The 19134-nt window shown below is 48.9% G+C and overlaps 6 protein-coding genes across 6 annotated transcripts; 4 read left to right on the forward strand and 2 right to left on the reverse strand.

Moving 5' to 3' along the window:
- Nucleotides 1-1561: 1561 nt before the first annotated feature.
- K441DRAFT_676456 (uncharacterized protein) lies at nt 1562-5835 on the forward strand (the record flags this gene model as incomplete). Its single annotated transcript, XM_067650955.1, has 4 exons — nt 1562-2122; nt 2173-3110; nt 3160-5647; nt 5707-5835. 4 exons carry the CDS (start codon nt 1562-1564, stop codon nt 5833-5835), a joined length of 4116 nt encoding a protein of 1371 aa, XP_067505036.1.
- Nucleotides 5836-7503: 1668 nt separating this feature from the next.
- Nucleotides 7504-8995, forward strand: K441DRAFT_716452 (uncharacterized protein; the record flags this gene model as incomplete). The annotated part of the gene is made up of 1 exon (XM_067653980.1): nt 7504-8995. A coding segment is annotated over one exon (1049 nt), but the record flags the coding sequence as incomplete, so codon positions are not given.
- Nucleotides 8996-9880: 885 nt separating this feature from the next.
- K441DRAFT_634162 (uncharacterized protein) lies at nt 9881-12147 on the reverse strand. The gene is made up of 4 exons (XM_067646399.1): nt 11639-12147; nt 11485-11584; nt 11286-11432; nt 9881-11219 (listed from the first exon to the last, which is right to left on the reverse strand). Exons 1-4 carry the CDS (start codon nt 11655-11657, stop codon nt 10319-10321), a joined length of 1167 nt encoding a protein of 388 aa, XP_067505038.1. The 5' UTR covers nt 11658-12147; the 3' UTR covers nt 9881-10318.
- A 260-nt stretch (nt 12148-12407) lies between these two features.
- Nucleotides 12408-17763, forward strand: K441DRAFT_608910 (TMEM1 family protein-like protein). Its single transcript, XM_067645489.1, has 7 exons — nt 12408-12596; nt 12660-14181; nt 14236-14917; nt 14972-15063; nt 15117-15711; nt 15767-16882; nt 16929-17763. Exons 1-7 carry the CDS (start codon nt 12485-12487, stop codon nt 17616-17618), a joined length of 4809 nt encoding a protein of 1602 aa, XP_067505039.1. The 5' UTR covers nt 12408-12484; the 3' UTR covers nt 17619-17763.
- On the reverse strand, nt 17414-18581 carry K441DRAFT_67797 (uncharacterized protein). Its single transcript, XM_067651121.1, has one exon. It carries the CDS (start codon nt 18381-18383, stop codon nt 17775-17777), a length of 609 nt encoding a protein of 202 aa, XP_067505040.1. The 5' UTR covers nt 18384-18581; the 3' UTR covers nt 17414-17774.
- On the forward strand, nt 18482-18802 carry K441DRAFT_67747 (uncharacterized protein). The gene has a single exon (XM_067651070.1). It carries the CDS (start codon nt 18579-18581, stop codon nt 18747-18749), a length of 171 nt encoding a protein of 56 aa, XP_067505041.1. The 5' UTR covers nt 18482-18578; the 3' UTR covers nt 18750-18802.
- Nucleotides 18803-19134: the final 332 nt, after the last annotated feature.

The following is a 19134-nucleotide window of genomic DNA, read 5'->3' on the forward strand; positions in this document are numbered from 1 at the left end:
ACGCTGGCTGCAGATAGCTGGAACAGATTCACCAGAGGCAGGAGGCGTTGAGTTGCCACTATGGAGGCTAACGGAGGAGTCCCGGAAGGGCTAAATGAAAGGCTTCTTCAGCATCCGTAAAACTTCGTTCGTGCGGGATGTTTCTGTTACGCAAACAATGAGCAACGACGTGTAAGGTAGTTTCGGCACGAGTAAAAGTTTTCCTAATGACAGGCATCCAGATGGGGTCTGCAGGCGAGATCTCCAGACTGCATACAGTGGCGTAATTTGCTTGCCGTTGTACCTGTTCGAAATTGGAACCCGTGGAGAAAGCGGGCCGAGGGCCTCTCCCAGCCTTGCAGAAGGCCGAGAAGTCAAAGCCCGAGGGCGATGACGATGGCGACTGTGACTAGGCCACTGAGCCTATCGGCCTGATCTCCGCGTGCGATGGTTCGGCTGTTTTTGGGGACCACGCATGTTTCTAATACTTCGCCCTCTTAGGACTTTCCTTACACAGTATTCCTGCATTGCGAGAGCGGCTCGTCAGCAGGGCCTGCGATACGTCAAACCTTCCGAAGAATCAGGCCTACTGCGAAGACCCAAGCCATAATGCTATCTCGAGTCCGAGCCAAAGATAAACAGGCCGAGAGCTGCAGCTAGCATTGGCCGGGGAGCGTCGAGCAGAGGGTGAGAAGTTCATATACTTTGCGTGCCTGTGGGTACGCGCGAGACTCGAGTGATGAGAGGGCCAAAAGGGAGCAGACGGACGCAATTGCATGCGGGGTGTCCAGCTTTTGAGAGTGGTAGCTGCTCGCCTCGGAGCGCAGAGATGGTGAGGGCGGAGCGGCACTGCTCGCAGCAGTTGTAGCAGTACATGGGGAGGTTGCGTGTTAGCAACGGCCAAGCAAGCGTCGCAAGGTGGCTCGCAAGGTGGCTCGCAAGGTCTTCCCTCCAGCAGGAAGGGCTGTTACTTGTGGGGGTTGCGAGGGTGCCAGAATAGCGTCAATCTCTTCTCCGCATGCCCTCTCCCTGATCACACGCAGCCCTTGACCCATTCCAGCTTCATTAGGCCAACGGTCACCTTCTGAGTGTCAAAGAACTGTAGGCCGAAGAGAGAGCATTACTCTAACTTGGGTTTTGCTTTTGACTTCACCAGCGCTCTTGCCTGAGCACCTTGTAGGACGGGCCTGTTGTCTTACCGTGGGCCTTGACTCTTACTCGTCTACACCTGCTGCCCAGCCAAGAGCTCCGCACCGCGCACCACACACTGAAAACATCACCCCCGACGACGCCACCAAACCTTGCCTTCCTCCCTTTAACTTCGCTTCTCTACTATTTCCACCGCAGCCTTACCATGTCGTCACTATTCTAGACGTCCTGCACCGATCCGAGTCGCTTCCGGCCGCTCACTCTTCCCGGATCTGCTCCCGGCTCCCCGAACCCTCATCCATCTCAATACGCTGGTTACCCTTCAGCGAGCGCGATATATATCACCTCCGCGGTCGCCTGTGTTATTGCCAGTTGATATCTGGAGGAGGGAATGGACAACGACTCATGGAGGCCCGTCGTACTTGACGCTGACATGGCAGAATGGGGTGAACACAACTTTACTGTATTTGATCAGTCCTTCGCTACTGATACACCTTTTACGCAACCAGAATTCTTCAATGACTCTTTCATACAATCTCCCGCTCCCCCAGCAACTCCGATTTTTGTATCTGATGCAAAACCTGTACATCTGCAAAACGAGGCTCTTTCCCACCAGCCACCCGCCCTTCAACCTCGCTCCATAGACGGAGGCTCCTCTGCATCACCAGACAGCTCAATTCAAGACTCCTCGTCCGAATCTTCCCGCAGTCGTAAACGCAAAACCTCTCCTATTGTGGCTGAATCTATGGAATCATTGGATAACGGTCCTTGGCTTGTGGATCACGATATGAAGCTGGAGTATGGAAATACTGCGTACAACAAGCAACTCATGCATACCGAACGGGAACTTGACTCGATTGGCACACACATGGCCACGAATTTCCCTTCATTCAGTAGTCCAAACAGCCCTGGACCTTTTGGAAGCGGGCCACCTGAGGAAACAATCACGCCTTCAAAGCTTGAACACAGTCGCGGTCTTCAGCATATCCCCAGGGTAAGCACCTATTGTCATAGCTGTATGGTGTTGGCTAAGTATTCACATAGGCACCCGCGAACATTGGCAAGCCCGCATTTTTTATTGGAGATAGCTCACGTGATGGTTCACCTAGCTCTGGTCCAATGATACCAAGCCAAGGCAACTCACCAACTGCCTTTCTTAACAACCAATCTCCGTCACCTATTCCTAAAGATGGTGTCGGCATTCACAGTAGCTGGAATCCAACCCCTTCGGATCCGGTATGGACAGATAGCCATACTTCAGGCCTTCTAGGGATGACGCCTTCACCATATAATAATCCAGCTACAGCCTCATTTAATGCAGCTGATGACCACATCCAGGTAGTGCCTTCGTTTTGGGTCATGAGTGATTCAAACAAGTCTCGAGTTGAGACTCAGATCAATATGAGAATCACTATCTTTCCCCTCCCCCCAGGAGTAACTACACTTCATCTACCAACACACACAATCTCTAAGCCAAAACTCCTAGCCACAGATAAAGACAAAGAAAAATATGAGAATAAACCAGAAACTTTGGAATTACACACAATGCTAGTGTGTGCTAGTGCCATACAGAAACCTGGACTCTTGGAACAGTTATATCGACGCGCAGCGGGTTTAGAACAAATGCCTCCAAGACGACCGTCCAACGACTCAAATGCTGGGAGCGAGGATGGAAACGACCCTAGCCATCCCCTAAACGGTGGCGAAGTGCGCATCTGCGAAAATTGCATGAATCGCGAACGCAAACGTGCGGGACGAAAGAGAGTGAAAAAGGTAGAAGATGAGAAAACCTGGCTCGAGTACGAACAGGACCGAGTAATCGTTTTCAATGACAAAGAGTATAAAGATTGGGAGGAGCCCAAACCACCTAAAGATGGGCTTCCTCACACACCAGCGTTCTTCCCGCCAGGCGCCAGACAGATTGATGTTCCAATGCGCATTGCCTGCTACTGCCGACATCAGGGAGAGAAAACCGGATTCCAGTGAGTTTCCTTGTACGTTTCCAATGCAGCAGCCAAACTAATTACCTAGGGTCATCTTCACACTAAAAAACTCTGAAAATGTTGTCGTGGCCCAAAGCATCACTTGCGCTATATTGATCACAGATGATCACAAAACGCAAAATATCCCGGGGTCTAATACAAATGCGGCAACTACTGAGATATCTCACGTGCAGATGGGTCAAGATATGTACGAAACTGACCAAAGCATGACACGTACTGCCTACCCTAGACCGTATCATTCCACTACCGACCTTCAGAGCCTGCAGCAGCGGCATTATCCGTCCCATTTCGTGAATCAACAGGCAATCGGACAAGCGACTGGCATACCATCCCATCCAACATGTGCCTCAATGACACCTCGGAATATGTCACGGCAGGCATCGCCATCAGCTCAGATTGGTCCGAACAAGAAGCGGAAACCCAGTTCTTCGGCCCATCGAAAGATTCCCAGCACATTGAACATGACTAGGGCAGATTCGGCGATCACTAGTTTTCCAAGTGGCCCCAACTCTGCTAGTCTTAACGGAATTCCTCCTACGTCCTTCCCTCCAAACAGTTCATACATACTCTCTCCGGACACTTCAATGGTGCCGACCTCTCTAGCTATGCCTATTCCGATGACTTCTGCAGCACAGGCAACATCTGGTTTAATCACCCCAGGTCCTCAGACTACAAGCTATGAAAATCTTGCAAACGGTGCTTACTTTTCTGCTCCCAATTCTGCTCATCCAAGCAGGACTGGCAGCCCTGTCTCCGCGTCGCGACCTGGTATGAGTGCATATCAACACCAACAATTCCAAAACAGCCTCGCAAGCCAATTAATAAACCCACTTAACAATATTCCAGATCCGCCACCTGCCATCAATAAAGTCGTTCCTGCAGAGGGTCCACAGTGTGGAGGCATTGAAGTGACCTGTCTTGGTCGAGGATTTTACCAAGGAGTTGAAGTTATGTTTGGGGACAATGTAGCCACGACCACCACTTTTTGGGGCCCCAGTACGTTGGTGTGCCTCGTGCCTCCGTCTGCAGTGTCCGGCCCTGTTCGAGTCACTTTGAGGCACAAGGTAGAATTAGGGTACTCACCACAACCGATTTTGGCCTCAGATTACAAGTTTACGTACATCGCCGATGACGAACGCCAGCTACTAGAGATGGCCATCACAGCTCTTGGTCTCAAGTCTAACGGGACCCGTCAAGGCCAGTTCGATGTATTGCGTCGGATGGCAGCTGGAGGAATGAGCTGGGATGGATCTCCAACTGGCGGATCTTACACCGGCCAACGACAGCACAGGCAAGCAACAGGTTCCGAAGCCATGATGGACACCGAGGAGTTGCTGCTCGCTATACTAGACATTATTGACATGGACGAAAGCCCACATCCACCAAAATTCAACTTGAAGCGAAGCAACGGCGCAACTATGCTCTCGATGGCATGCAGCTTGGGTTACACTCGATTTGCCGCTGGCCTTCTTGCGCGAGGAGCCAATCCTGATGTCAGGGATAATAGTGGTTTTACGCCGCTTATGATGGCTGCTATGCATGGACACGCTCAGATTGTTCGTCGCCTTATCCTCCGAGGTGCGGACCCCATGACACGCAGTCTTCGAGGTTATCTTGCAGAAGAACTTGCTTCTTCACCAGAAGTTGTCGAGAGCCTTCGTAGAATACCTCACCATACCAGAACACGCAGCGCTGGAGCTGTATCATTGCGCAGTCGAGCCAGCAGTGCTGTTTCGGTTAGGTCACTATGGGAGGGTCCATCTCATACGCCGATCAGCGATTTCTCATCCGGAATAAGTACTGAACCAGACGACAGCAGCTCTAGTGAGGAGGTGGAAGAAAGTGCCGAAGCTGCTTCAGCGAACGTGTGGGTCCACTCACGACGCAATAGTACCGTACTTCACTCTGCAAATGGCCGTGCTGTAACTTTACAACCTCCACAAGAGCCACCAATCTCACCTGCAGCCATACTCAACTGGGGAAACCAGTTGGCTGCCCAGATACACCAGTTCCAGCAGAACGTCAACTGGAACTTCCCCACTTTCCAACTACCCCCAATGCCGAATCTCCCAGATTATCAAACCCATCCGATGGTTCGTCGCATCAGCTCTCTTGTTCCTCACCGAATTCCTCAACGTAACGATTCGTCGTCAAGCGAAGCGACAGTAGTCGAGGAGCCGGGCTGGCGCAACTATATTCCATTCTCTGCTCCATCTCCACCTCCTTCATATGATCATCTATATCCCGTCCGCGGGGAGGATAGCGACGTTGTGAAGAAGCTCAACACCATGGCGGAGACTCTCTTGGATCAGGAGACCTTATTGGATCAGAAAACGGCCGAAGTTGACAGTACTGTTGGCGAAGCCTCCTCAAGCGTGACGCGCGCCAAAATGGAAACTTTGGACATCAGGATCGGGAAGAAGCCCCTCTCGAAAGAAAAGCAAGAAGAGCTGCGTGAGGCACATGCGCAGCAGCTCAAGAAGACACCCAAGGATAATAATCTGTGGTTCTTTTGGGTAAGTTCGGCTCTATCTATTACATTTGAGACTTTTAGCAGTGCTAACTCCGGAAACAGCTTCCTCTTCTCATTGCAGTCATCCTGCTCATTCTCCACAACTTTGTTCCGGGCTGGTTCTCCACTCTTATGACAATCTCTTCCTCGGTTCAATCACACGTCTCCGGGCGCATTGCCGGACTAGTTTGAGTGTATCTACCTTGAGGAGTTTCTCGTATTGCTGTTCGAATACCTAACGACATGCATTGCACTTATCTGGAAGTTTGACACCTCCTTACTCGACGCTTTGCTTAACATGCACACGAAACTATTACCAACTAATTTTTTTTAATAATCACCACCGCATCTTACTTCCCACACCGCTTTCCACTTCCTACCTTTGCTACGCCCATGACGATTTTGTTTCTGCTTTGTTCGATTTCCTCGGCCCTGAATTTTCACGGCTCCAAGGCGGTGGTTTTGGCATAGCAGGCGCTTCATGGATAGGAGGACCGTTCCCCAAATTGTTTAGGTGCTCTAGCGACTTTTTGATGTTCGCGCTCTACTTCAAAGCGTGCTGCGCCTCCTTTTTTGAATACGATGAGCGATTTCACTTTTATTTTACAAAGAGGAGGGGGCACGGTTGGAGAGACAAGGATATGAGAAGTAGGGAAGAGGTGAGAGAAGAAGGACGCATGGGCACGGCCAGGGCAAAGTAGGTTTCAGGCACACAGTGGCACTTGTACTTTTGTATGAAACGTTTGCCGTTCGATGGATTCGATAACTGCTTCAATAACACTGCCGCTTAGATGATGAATGAACTATAAGTTATTTGGCGTGAAGCATGTAGAGCAGAGCTCTTTACTCTTGCACGTAGGACTACCAGCAGCATACTCAAGCGGAAGAGTCAGGGGGCACTTTCCATCTGTTTACGCTTCGGCTAAGGGACTGTTCGGTTGCAAAACGTCAGACTGAATATGAACTGAAAGTCCGGCAGAAAAAGTCCGGCAGAAAGAGCGCGTTCCTTCCTAATTTGGCACGCGTCTGTGGCACGACCGTATGCAATATGGAGGCTTCAGATTTAAAATGGAATTTGAATATGGAATTTCGAGCTAGATATTGAAATGACGCCACGAGCTCCATTTCAGAAGCTGTATACGGTAAAGTTGCCAATATTTTAGCGTACTATTCTGGCGTTTTGCGAGCAGTGAGAGTAACATCAAATTTTTGAGGCTGTGCAGATAAAATCAACAGATTATGAACTGAATTTGAGGCCTCCATATTGCAACCGAACGACCCCTAAGATAACTTCCTTCTCGGAGGCGCTGCTAGGCATACTTACGAGTGGAGATGGATCGAGAGATGGTATGTACACAGTATGTGAGTGTGTTGCTGGCCTTGCACGTGCGTAAACAACTTGACCTCACCATTTCCGCCAACTCTTGCATCATCGGAAGAGAAAACTTCCTCCGAGCTCCTTTGCCCACACTCACATAAGCACGCCACGACAAGCCCCATGTCGGAAGAGAAAACTTCCTCCGAGCTCCTTTGCCCACACTCACATAAGCACGCCACGACAAGCCCCATGCTGCCAACTGTAACGAACAGGCTTCAATGCTACATTATCATCTCGTAATATAGCAATCCCTCCTTTCCTATGCTCATTGCTCCAAAAAAAAACAAGTCATGTTGAAAAGATTCCGTAACTTCGAGTTGTGCATCCACTGACACCAACTCCCTGTCGAAATCCATCTTCAGGACTTCCTGTATTTCAAACCATCTCACCTTCTCCAGGCATTAAATTTCGCGTTTCTCCAAGCCCCAGAATGTCAGAATGTCACCGGCGCACCCGGCGTGGCCATCACTAAAGCGCCTCCTGCACTCAATCCATCCTCTCCTCCCCACCAGCCCATCCCCAACAACCACCAACTACACGTGCTGCCATTCTTCCCTCTAGCCTCCCTCCCCGCTCCCTCCGCCCGGAAAGATTCTTTCTAGACCCTCGCTACCCAGATTCCTACCTTCTACATTCTGCATCTCGGCTCCACCGCTTGACTACCGCAAGCCCCTTGTCCCGCACGAGCCTGCCATTGCAAAACAGCAGCTCTCTGAGTGGCCAAATGAGCATCGCGAAGCTGGATCGTGCGCCTTTGCGCGATGTGGAACGAGCGAAGAGCATGACAGGCTGGGCAAGATGCACAGATCCGGAAGTCAGGAATATTGGACATCGACCGAGTGACATGACGATCGTGCGCCGGCTCAAGGCGTCATTGCATATTGAGGATTGGCTAGTCAGAAGGCGAGAGAGAGGGTGTGAAAGGAATGAGTATATATACGGCGTGCATGCCAATGGGTTGCCTTCTCAGACAGGACAGAACGGTCGTTTGCAAGTGACACTCTACTCTCGTTACACACTTCTCTCCCTCTCTCTCCACCTCTCATCGTTTGAGCTCTTCTCTCAATCTCAATCTCAAACCTCACGGTCGTTTTCCCGCGTCCTCTCAAGCCCTCAGCAGCAATGGCCTACAGCGGTTCCTCTTCCCTCGGCTCTCTGGCCCCCATTAGCTCCCTCAGCACCAGCACGCTCAAGCTCTCCTCCTCCTCTGTCCCGTCCGCCGTACCCGTCACTCTCAGCAGCAGCAGCACTGTCAAGCCTAGCTCCACCCCCACCGTCTCCGCCAGCTCTATCACCATCAAGCCTAGCTCCACCCCCACCGTCTCCGCCAGCTCTATCACCATCAAGCCTTCCACCCCCTCCTCCGTCGCCGCCAACAGCACCGCCAAGACCAGCTCTGCCAGCGCCACCACCAAGGCTGCCTCCACCACCCCCGTCGCGGTTACGACGACGCGCGCCGCCAACAGGACCGCTAATGCTACCACTACCACTTCGAAGCCGTCGCAGTTCACTGGCGGCGCGGCCGCTGTGAGCATCGGCCAGATGGTCCCCGTTGCGCTTGTCGCGGGGCTGGCGCTTTGGGGTTTGGGGTTGTAGATGTGGCTGCCCGTTTGGTCATCATCGGGAGCACTTTTGGGGCCCGGTTCCAACTATAATTTCATGCCTGACGGTCTGCCATGTTAACGTTTCCGAAGGCCGAGGGTTCTGGATGATGTTGGAGGATGGTGAGGAAGGGGTGTTGGTGTGTCGTTGATTGTAGTGTAGCGGTTGTTGTAATATAGCTCTCATATACATCCGCCCGAGCTTCATCCTGTATCTCGTCTTACGCTTCTGTTGATGGGAATTAAGTAATTTGCCGGGGTTTTTGGCTCGTTAATGCTCATGGGGGAATGGGACGGTAAATGAGAAACGCAGTACATGGCAGCATTGATTGCAGATAATTCGCATTGCAATATATCATTCTACTTCGGCAAACGATGTATACGCTGTGACATGGAACGTTATTCTTTTGAAACACACACCCGACCATGAGGGTTGGCCACAAAGTGTGATAGTATTCGAGGCCTAAATGCCTACCAAATAGTACCTTCGTGGCTAAAATTGCCCGTGACTGATTTCGCGTGCGTCAAATCAGAGTTTCCAAGGACCAGGAATATAGAACATACCAGTAAGAAGAGCCAGAGCCGATTATGTGCCTACTTGATCCTTCCACCATCAGCATAGATTTTGTTCAGTCAACCAAAGACAGCCTACTAGGTACCATTTAAGAGGCGAGATTATGGTCAAAGCCAGTACTATCAAAGACGACAGTAAGGCAAACCTAAGCTAGAACTGTCACGATATGAAACGCAAACAAAGCCGAGACATGGGCTATGCAAGCTAAAAATGCAATGAGGAAAAGTACTGTCGACCCGAATCGGGTTGTCTTACCTATTACCCCATGACTCACACTACTTCTGTTGCCTATACCCCCCCCTTGTTGCTCACCCCCTCCCCATGTATATATAGTTTCTTTTCTTCATGGTTTGAATAGACAGAGTCTTCCTTATCTTCTTTTCATCTGCATTGGATCGACAAGTACAACCAGCAGCTATCAATGGGAACGAGTCAAGTTGTTGCTAGCAAGAGATCTTCAAGAACTATTTGACCATATGCGGGTGTTCCGCTGAAGGTGAAGTGGATTGTAGGATTTTTAGGCACAGAAACCCTTCAACGTTCTGCTGGTAAAATATAAGAGCAGGAATGAAGGCGCTAATCCAAGATGAGCGGTTTGCATTGTAAAGACTGTTCTGAGAAGGCGAAAAGGGCGAAGATGTGGGAGGATGGAGGGGGTGAGATGGAACATTTTTATTGAGGTATGCCACCAATAAATCGTATTTGATTGAAATTTTATGTGTGTTAACGTGTCTTGTAATATACAGATGATACGAGCTACAAAACTGCAATACTTTATACTTGTCTGGGTATCTATAAAGGCAGACTGATCCTATCAAATCAAGCATACCTAGACTGAAATAACTTGAATCGGCTAATGAATGACGTTTACTGGAAAACAGACGGCTTTTATAACAAAGGCCTAATAGAAAGAAAAGATATACATAAATAAGAAAGAGAAAATAAAAGCAAATAGATACTTCGATACAAACTAAATCAACCTAGAAAGCCAACAGCATGCTTCTGACTTCCACTACTACATTCTGAATGGATGGTCTGAGAATGATATATGCTTCGCAGAATTTAAATATTCGTAATCAGAAGGGCAATGGTTGACCGAGAGACTTCCCAAAGATGTGATATTTAAGCCATTTCCATGGCCTCCTTGCCACTCCCCTTACCACGGAGATCGATATTTAACTTAGTGACTGGTGTGCTAGCGATAGCGGAGTGGTTGGCCTGCTCAGTTGACTTTGACCGGGGCAGATGTTTCCCAATTAGACCGCGGGATCCCCACAAGTGGAAAGGATCAAGAAGGCCAGAGATAAAGCTTCGTTTGTTAGCTTTCTGTTCTGCCACTAGCCGGGCAAGTTGTTCGTCGGTCATGTCCCAGAACTGTGTCTTCTTGTCTTTGCCGGTGCATATTCCCCAAACATCGAAAGGGTCGAACGTAGTGACAATCCAGGGTCTATCATCGCTCCAGCCTGGTCCGTGACGCTCAGTAGCTCCATCCCTGTCCAAGAACACACGATTCGAGTGAGGTAGTCGCTTGCCCGGATTCCAAAAGTTGAGTATGAGGGTATTCACGAACATGATTGATGCTTCAAAGACCCAAAAATAGGCTTCGTTGGTATAGACTTCACCAGCCCAGCCTTCGCAGTATTCAACTATGCGGTAAATGCAGCGGATAGTCACAATTACTGCGCTAACGTAAAGGACGTAAAGAACCGTTCTTAATTTTTTGGTCAAAACACCGGCATTCGTAGCTCGGTGCTGAAAGATTGCTGCGAGAACTCCGAAAGCACCAAATAGAGCAGCCTGGAGAATCAGTGATGCCTTGACAAGATTCGCCCCTAGTTTCCGCTGCGCGTCTGTCATAGTCGAGTTGGCCATGCGCCATGCGCCTTGGCCGATTAGGATTTCACAAACTGCATCGAGACCGACGAATGTTGTGATTACACGACCCGGATGCATAGGTGATAAATAGGGTATGTAATAAAGTATGCGCGAGAGGGTTAGGTAGTTGATAAGTGAGTAAACGGGTCTGTGTCATGATAGGTTAGAGGAAAGTCTAGAAAAGGCGCTGGGGAATTCTAGAGGGCGAACTTACGGTCCAGACATGATCAATACGGTGCTGACAATTAGGAAAGTAAGATTGTCGGTATGGAATGCTCCGATTTCACGAATGACGTATCCAGACACCATGAGTGCTGCAGCCCATGGCAGCAATATTGTTGTCCTCCAGGACTTATAACGCCTGGAAAATGTTAATAAAGCTAGAACTACGAAAGGAGGAGTTACAAGCATACACGTTTTGGTAAGCATGCCAAACTCCCGAAAGAGCGAACAACACGGAAAAGACTATCGGTGCTACCTTGTTAGGCGCATAGAACCACTTACTACCAGGTGCTATGAATAGTTAGAAAAATATAAAATAAACTTGTGACTGATAAAACAACATACAGTAGTCTCCTAATCCCATGATGAATGTACTTTGACGGCTTTATTCTTAATATGGAGGAGGTGATGTTAGTACAACTAAGCTTCTGACTTGCTTTGTGTTGTGGGTCCCAAGGCTAATATAAGGAGAGAAGGTGAAACAAGTCGCACTTGCTAGCTATAAGATTGCAAGTTTCGAGACAACCTATGACCATGTAAGGAGGATATACGACAGCACAAGAAGCAAGGAAGTAATTTATGGAGGCTGTGTAAAAACTGCAATACGAAGCGGTGAACAGCAGAGAACAGATAAAGGCCTAACACGTTGATACATTTTTGGTTATAAAAATTGACGAAAGATTTTGGCCGTCCGCATAGCACAAAACAGAAAAAGGGTCACCATTCGCCAAGCCAAGGCCCTGAATGCGAGATATGCGAGACGTATTGCTAGCGGCAAGGCATATTGCTGCTTGGCTGGCCACACGAGGCAATGCGCAAGGCTGAATCCCGCGAGAGGCAAGCCTCAACGGGATAGACCAGGTGATCTTTTTTTGGACCGTCGAAGGCGTTAATAAACACATCAACCCTAACTGTGCTACGCGAATCAGAGATAGAATTCAGCGTTTAGAGAGTCCAGGGCATGTTGGACATGATGGATGACGTGAAACCGCCGTCATAGCTATCCGGACGTCGAATCAACGCCAGTCTCGCTTATATTCCCTGTTATAGACCCAAGGCCAAGCCTCGCGTGCACCTCTTTCATTTCGAGGTCCCTTTCTTTCGTAGCTATCAACTCAATCACCAATCACGCTTCTGCACCCGGGTCATTATTTTTAAGGTGTTCGCTGAGGAGAAAGCACGCGCCATTTCATGAACGCGGCCGGAGATGCCGCGCGAACCTTGGGTGCCGCAGATGATGCAGCTGGCCAGTTTCGTGTCGAGACTGATGTGATGGATGGCTCCTCGAGCTCTAAAGTCACGGGTATGCTGCTTGGCTGACTTGCCTATCCTTACCCAGAAACCCCATGCTAAAATGGTCATGCAGTTGAGTACCATGATCCGTCAGGCGTATTTCCTTTGCTGTCGCCACAGTTGATATCTCGACTGCCACTTAGGAATCTCCATTGGAAATCCCCATCACGTCCCCTCAGGTCTATTGACTCCTTGCATGTGGATCTTGTGCCAAGTAAAGATTCGCCCGATGGCGGTGCCAACACATTAGCATCTACATCGCAACCAGGTGTATTGTCCCCTGATGGTCTTCAAGGTCCCAGCTCTGGACAGGGCCCTGCCACCGCTTCAGATGCCGCCGGTAGCTCAGAAATTCAAAGAGTGCCGACGAGGGAGAGGCGCCACCAGATTCCAGGCCTCCGCCAAACTCCCTATTTAAAGGTTTATTTGCTAAGATGCGATGACGCTGAAACTTACAAGGCTTCTTCAAGGAAGCTGCTTCGGGATTGGGTGAGGACGCATACCCCCCCTTCGCAACTTAGCGCTTCATCGAACATGCAAGAGAATCATGATGCGTTTGAATGGCTCATTGTACATGTTGTCCTGCCCGGTACTCCTGCCGCGGGTCAGCTTCGTGGAAGTGGATCGGCTAGTGCCAATCCTGGAGGGTCAGCAACGGAAAAGCAAAGCGGTGGTTCTCGTTGGACGCGTGGCTCAAGCACTCTGTTTGAAAAAATACGGGCTGATTTTAACATTTCGTCCAAATCAGCTCCGGATCGTGTTGCCCAAGTGCGGGTGCAAAAAGATGCTGTTCCGCCGCACATGCTTCCACCCGCTTCAGGGACGGTGAGCCCGCCGCTTAGCGAGAGCCCTCAGGAGCAGAACAATGCTTGGAAGGACTTGATTACAAAGGTCAAGACCTTGATTTTATTATCGTTCGATCTGCGAGTGAGTCAATATGAGGAAGACATACGAGAGAAGGGGTCACAGCGCGCTCTCCCAGGCTGGAACTTTTGTACTTTCTTCGTCCTAAAGGAGGGGCTTGCAAGAGGCTTCGAAAGTGTTGGCTTGGTCGACGACGCCCTTGTCGGGTACGATGAACTCTCCGCTGAACTTGACTCGGTCATTCGTGAGCAAGCTGGCGAATCCTCCGCAAGTCCTGGAGGCGCGTTTCTCCAGTACACTGAGGATCTTCACCAACAACTATCCGCAATCAACGAGGAGTCTGAAAAGAGCAGTGAAAATAGATTCAACTCCTCTCATCTCGGGTTTGGCGATAAACCTCTACATTCTGGCAAGAAGAACTACCGAGATCTTATCCTGTCTAACAACATCTCTGTGTTTGACTTTAGGTGCTACATATTTTCTCGGCAAGCGTCACTGTTGTTGCGATTGGGAAATTCACACTCTTCGAGATCAGAGCTCACCGCGAAATTACAAGCACGACCGTTAGCAAGCGTATCGCAACAGTCTGTCGATGATCTAGGCGTCGGAACCAAATCTGTTCAGGCTTCTAATGATACAGAAGACCTTAATTCGCTTGCAGAACTCTGTCAGCGTGCTCTGAGTTTCATAACCTCGGTCGCGCGCCTTTTGCGGGATGACTTATCAGCTGGGTGAAAATACCCCTTTGAGCTATTTTGAGCCATCCTTTGCTAACACTTGCCCAGAGTTAAGTCCAAGTCTATATCTATACATGATTCTGTAATTGATAACATTGTGTCCTCGTGGACTTTCTCTGTCGCCGAACAAATACTGGACGATACTGGGACACCGACATTACCGATATCCAAATTTAGTAAGGACGCTACAACTGGCTCTTCTGGGAAAATGCGATCATTTGGTAATCGTTCTGGAGAGCTCAAGATCAATGTGCCTGAGCCGAAGACAATGATGCATCCTGCACGGTCATTTTCTCTATCGAACCACCGTAGAACTTCCCTTGCCGAACCGCCTTACGCTCAGACTCCGGCAGCTAGCCAGGTTGTCTTCGACCACAATCGGCTCGATGACCGCCCTGCTGTCCGGCAGAGCGGTCCCCCACAACCAAGCAAGACAGGCATGGAAGACCTTGCTGCTCTTAGAGCCAAACTTTACCTTCTCCAACGTCGTGTTTTAGAGCATATTGGAAAATGTTGCGGCTGGCTTATCGGATGGGCGGCCATTGCTTCCGTGCAGGCCGTCCAACAAGAACTCAATGAGATCGACCTCAACGAGTCTGTTAACACTAAACCCGAGGGTGAGCAAGGGCTTGAAACCCCCGGGAAGGCCGTACCACCAACGCTTGGTCTTTGCGAAGCGTCTCTTGCTAATGCGGTTTCATCCCTCGACCAGCTTCGGGCCATGTACGAGGTACGCTATATCTCTCTTTATCTTCAGATACTACGGGACTGATATATTCAATAGAGATTGAGTGATCTTAGTGTAAAACACTACGTCGTGGCTGGGCAAGTTAAATCCGGAGAAAGAATTCTGGGAGACTTAGCGGCACTCAAATTGTACGTCGTCGGGTATGGTGGAAGTGTGAAGAACGTAGGCTTACGTGCTGCAGTGAACTTGGTGACTTTGGGGCAGCGGCTATGTACTTTAGCAGAATGGCTCCCTTGTTCGCAGAGAGCAGATGGAACTTCGTCGAGACTACGATGCTAAAGATGTATGCGCAGTGTCTCAAGAAGCTAAACCGAAAAGATGAATACGTCCGAACCCTCCTTGACCTGCTGTCAAAGTCCGCTGCTAGATCAAAATCTATTAGATTACGCAGAACTTCTATGCAATCCAAAAGTCCACCGGAGTCAAACGCCTCTGAGGAAACGCTAGAGTGGCTTGATGATGACAGAGTAAATACGCTAGGATTCTTCGAAGAGTTGATCACATATTCAAACCAGTTACCTTACGACATCACGGTTCCTATGTCCAAGTACTTTGGAGATATTAGTGTGGAACCGTATGTACGCCATTACGATGATAAAGACGGCTTCCAACTGCGGTTGCAATTTCGCCATTTACTCGAAGACGACGCTATTATTCAGAAAGCAAGGATACGGCTACTTCATACGAACTCCGGTCAAGGCAAGGATATTTGGCTAGAAAGCGAAAACCCGATACATCTACGGAAGGGGTTTATCAAAACTTGGCTGAGCTCAAATGTACCTTTCCATTATCCAAAACGTTTACGTTCTCTTTCCTCGCTCACACCATTAGGTTAATACCTCGGGCCCATACATTGTCGACAAGGTCCTCGTCGAAGCGAAGAAAATAATTTTTCTACATGAGCCATATACCAAGGCTGAGACTTCCACTCCTCTTGGTATCTCCACATCAGTCTCAGCAACGTCGCTAAGGATTGCGAAGAAGTCACGCGTCCTCTGTTTCCCCCGCATGGAGGCTTTTCAAGCCAAGATTTTCCTATCTCAATTTATACATATCGACCAACCTCGGTCGCTCGAAATCGAGTGCTCGAGTGGCTGGAATACTATCCAGAAGGCGGAAATCCGCCTCCGGGCTGCGTCAGCAGGGCTTCGGCTTCGCACAGCTGATGCAATACTCGTTCATGGAAACATCACCGTTGACAATAAGTCTAGAGCTGGGGTAATTGATTTCTCTAATATGCCAAATAACGCCAATGCAACGTTCCGAATTCCTTATGAATTGGAGACCCTTCTTCCCGAGCTTGCTGTTAAGCTCGAAGTGGCTTATTTCACAGCGAGAGGCGAGTTTTTGTTGACTTCTTTCTCAACTATTCCTATCGAGCTGCCTCTGGACGTCAACGTTCACGACCACTTTAAAGGAGGAGCATTGTTTTCTAGATTCAACATCAAAACTTCCAACGATGCTCCGTTAGAAGTACTAGATGTTGGACTCGAAAGCTCGCACGAGTTCGCCGTGCAGCCACCTAGAAATGTCACAACTCCAATGTTTGTCCTTCCTAAGCAGCCAGTGTCAATCACATACAAAATCACCACGAAAACTCCACTAGGAAAGCTTACACCTCAAAACAAACAAGGGCTAAATAACATCCAGGCTTTAGCGTTAACGGTAGACTATCGCTGTCTCAAAGAAGTTGTGCTGTCTAGCGCTGAGCATATCTTCACCACCGCTATCGAAGAAAGCTCTCTTCATCGCCTTGGCCGTCTCCTGGTTCCACTGCTTCTTGATCGCCTAGAACATCGGATATTACCAAGCCAGTTTGAGAAGATTACACTGCTAGAAAAGGCCAACATCGGATCCTTCGACGATATGGGATGGTATGATTGCATTGAGACCCTACCACAGCTAATACGGGATGATACCAGAAGGTGGTTAAAGAAGTGGCATGAGGTATTTTTTAGCCAAGCTCCTTATCGATATATGCTAATTCCGGCAGAACAATTTATTCATTCCCATAACCCCTATGAACCGCGACAAAGAGGATGCAACTCGCACCTCTCGACGCATAGTCATCACCGTCGCTATACCTCGAACCCAAATTGTCCATACCGCTTCTCTTAATGTTCTCCACAAGGAGAGGTACGCAGCTCACTCCGCGCCTGTAGCAGCTGTCGGGCAAATGCTTTTAGCAGAGCTCAGTATCAAACATACGCGGCGGTGGGGAAATCCCGAAGCGCTTAAGTCAGTCGCGAATCTCCCCGACGCAAAGGCGCCTATGGATTTTGTGTACGATATAGAAGCCAATCCTGATATCTGGCTTGTCGCAGGTCAGCGACGTGCACAATTCACTGCGAAGGAAGATGAGTTGCTCACGTTCCCCGTAATGCTTCTTCCTCTACGGTCTGGAAATCTGCTACTGCCTACCATAGATATAAAACCACGGATCACGACATCTCGAGCCCAACAGCAACCTATGCCGGTGTCGAGCCAAGCGGGTGCATCGAGCGGGGAATCAACAGAGAACAGCCTCGTTTGCGAGACGGATTATCTCACACGTGGGGAAACGATCATGGTGATAACTAATGTACAGAGTACAACTGTAGGCGTGAATAAATTTGGGCCTTCGGGGGCTGGGTGGGTATTGTTAGGATCTGAACCGAGGAAAGTTGAGGAGACGGCATCATGAGCGCGAATTGTATGAACTATGGTCTCTACTGAACACTTTGAATGATATATGTCTAACACCGAGATTGTGACCGTATCTAAACTACTTTGGAGGTGTTTCAATGTCAGAAGCCCCGCGAATCTGATCAACCCATGCGTCCATGGATCTCTAACACTGTCAATTATCGCTGTCAGGTCCACCTTCGCTCCTAGAGCTTTTCGCCCAGTAGACTTCTGAAGCCGCTAGTAGCCTTTTCTTCATCTGCAAATTATTTGCCTTGGAGGCATCTCTATTGCCAACTGAAAGTTTCTTGATCCTAAATTCCACACTCTTGGCTAATGCTTCGTCACATATTTCTTTTGTGATATCCGCTCCTGGATTCTGCGTTCGAACCATTCCCACCCATTTGCAGTAAGACAGCTTCGCAAGGAGTACTGGAATGAGTGAAGGAACTCTGATCCCTTCCAGACTCGCATCTTTCTCGGGAAGATTCCTAGCTTGCTCAACGCCGCTCATAATGTCTTGCCATGCAGCCTTTCCTGGTTGTCCGGCCGCTTGTTGGATCAATTCTTCGGTTGATATACCCTGCCCCAGCGCCTCTTTCACGCACGCTGTCCATTCTTCAACCGCTCTTTCGTAAATCAGAAGGTGTTTTCGAGATCCATTCATCTTCTTTAAAGAGTGGAGGAACCCTGAGAAGATGTAATTAAAATTCTTTTCCCTAAACATTCGCGCTGTATACTTCGGTCGAAGAAGTGTAAGAGCAGTCATTGCTGGTCGAACCATCTTAACTTAAGAGGATAGAGTCAGGTTATTCGGGTGAATAATTTCAGAGAATGAATTGATTTAGGAAGATTCGGACAGCAACTTGAGGCTTCATGGACTTGAAAGAGGGATTCCTAAACAGCCGTAAATGAAATACAGAGAATCGACGGCGCGAGTTCACACTTCCACTAGCCGGCTCACCGCAGACTAGCATTTATGAAAGAGCATGCTGTGCTACACAACATAGTATTGTATTCAATTAGTAGGATGCAGCAACTTCCGTTTGTGATAGATCAGGTCTCTCACTTACGTCTGTGGATGCCACACCGTTATACAGCTAGGCTGACTCTCATCTTGAAGAATAGTTTCAAGCAAGGGAGATTGTGAAACTTTGTTGTAGATTACAGAAGCGCTCGGCGAATGAATCCTTTAAGAATTCATAACACAAGAGACCGAATTTGTGTCCGGACATTGAGAAGCTCCCAGAGCTCGTTCACCAAAAGGAAAACTCGGAGCCCCCGCATCCATCCATGCAAAGCCTCTCATGCAGTCCTTGATTAAGGGTAAGCAAGTATGCAGCCAGGACAATAGCAAATAAATAACGGGTACGGAGCTGAAGCTGATTCAACGCTGCAAAAAAGATAATTTCGCATGAAAAAGGCTCATATTGACTAACTAATAACTGTATGAATTGCTCGCAGAGACTGAGATCCTGCATTTTGTACCACTGTCCAAGCCTCCAACAAGCACCTTACATTTATTGCTGCCTGGC

This window comes from Cenococcum geophilum, assembly GCF_001692895.1.
Source record: "Cenococcum geophilum 1.58 unplaced genomic scaffold K441scaffold_16, whole genome shotgun sequence".
NCBI lineage: Eukaryota > Fungi > Ascomycota > Dothideomycetes > Gloniales > Gloniaceae > Cenococcum > Cenococcum geophilum.

What these genes read in the sequence shown, in the direction of transcription:
- K441DRAFT_634162 (XM_067646399.1), bottom strand. An exon ending in TGGCATGCTTACCAAAACGT is followed by an intron (nt 11,433 to 11,484) that starts GTATGCTTGTAA and finishes AACATTTTCCAG; the next exon opens with GCGTTATAAGTCCTGGAGGA. An exon ending in GTATTGATCATGTCTGGACC is followed by an intron (nt 11,220 to 11,285) that starts GTAAGTTCGCCC and finishes ATCATGACACAG; the next exon opens with ACCCGTTTACTCACTTATCA.
- K441DRAFT_608910 (XM_067645489.1), top strand. Translation starts at nt 12,485, where the DNA reads ATGAACGCGGCCGGAGATGCCGCGCGAACCTTGGGTGCCGCAGATGAT. An exon ending in AGCTTCGGGCCATGTACGAG is followed by an intron (nt 14,918 to 14,971) that starts GTACGCTATATC and finishes TATATTCAATAG; the next exon opens with AGATTGAGTGATCTTAGTGT. An exon ending in GGTTAAAGAAGTGGCATGAG is followed by an intron (nt 16,883 to 16,928) that starts GTATTTTTTAGC and finishes TAATTCCGGCAG; the next exon opens with AACAATTTATTCATTCCCAT.
- K441DRAFT_67797 (XM_067651121.1), bottom strand. Translation starts at nt 18,383, where the DNA reads ATGGTTCGACCAGCAATGACTGCTCTTACACTTCTTCGACCGAAGTAT.
- K441DRAFT_67747 (XM_067651070.1), top strand. Translation starts at nt 18,579, where the DNA reads ATGAAAGAGCATGCTGTGCTACACAACATAGTATTGTATTCAATTAGT.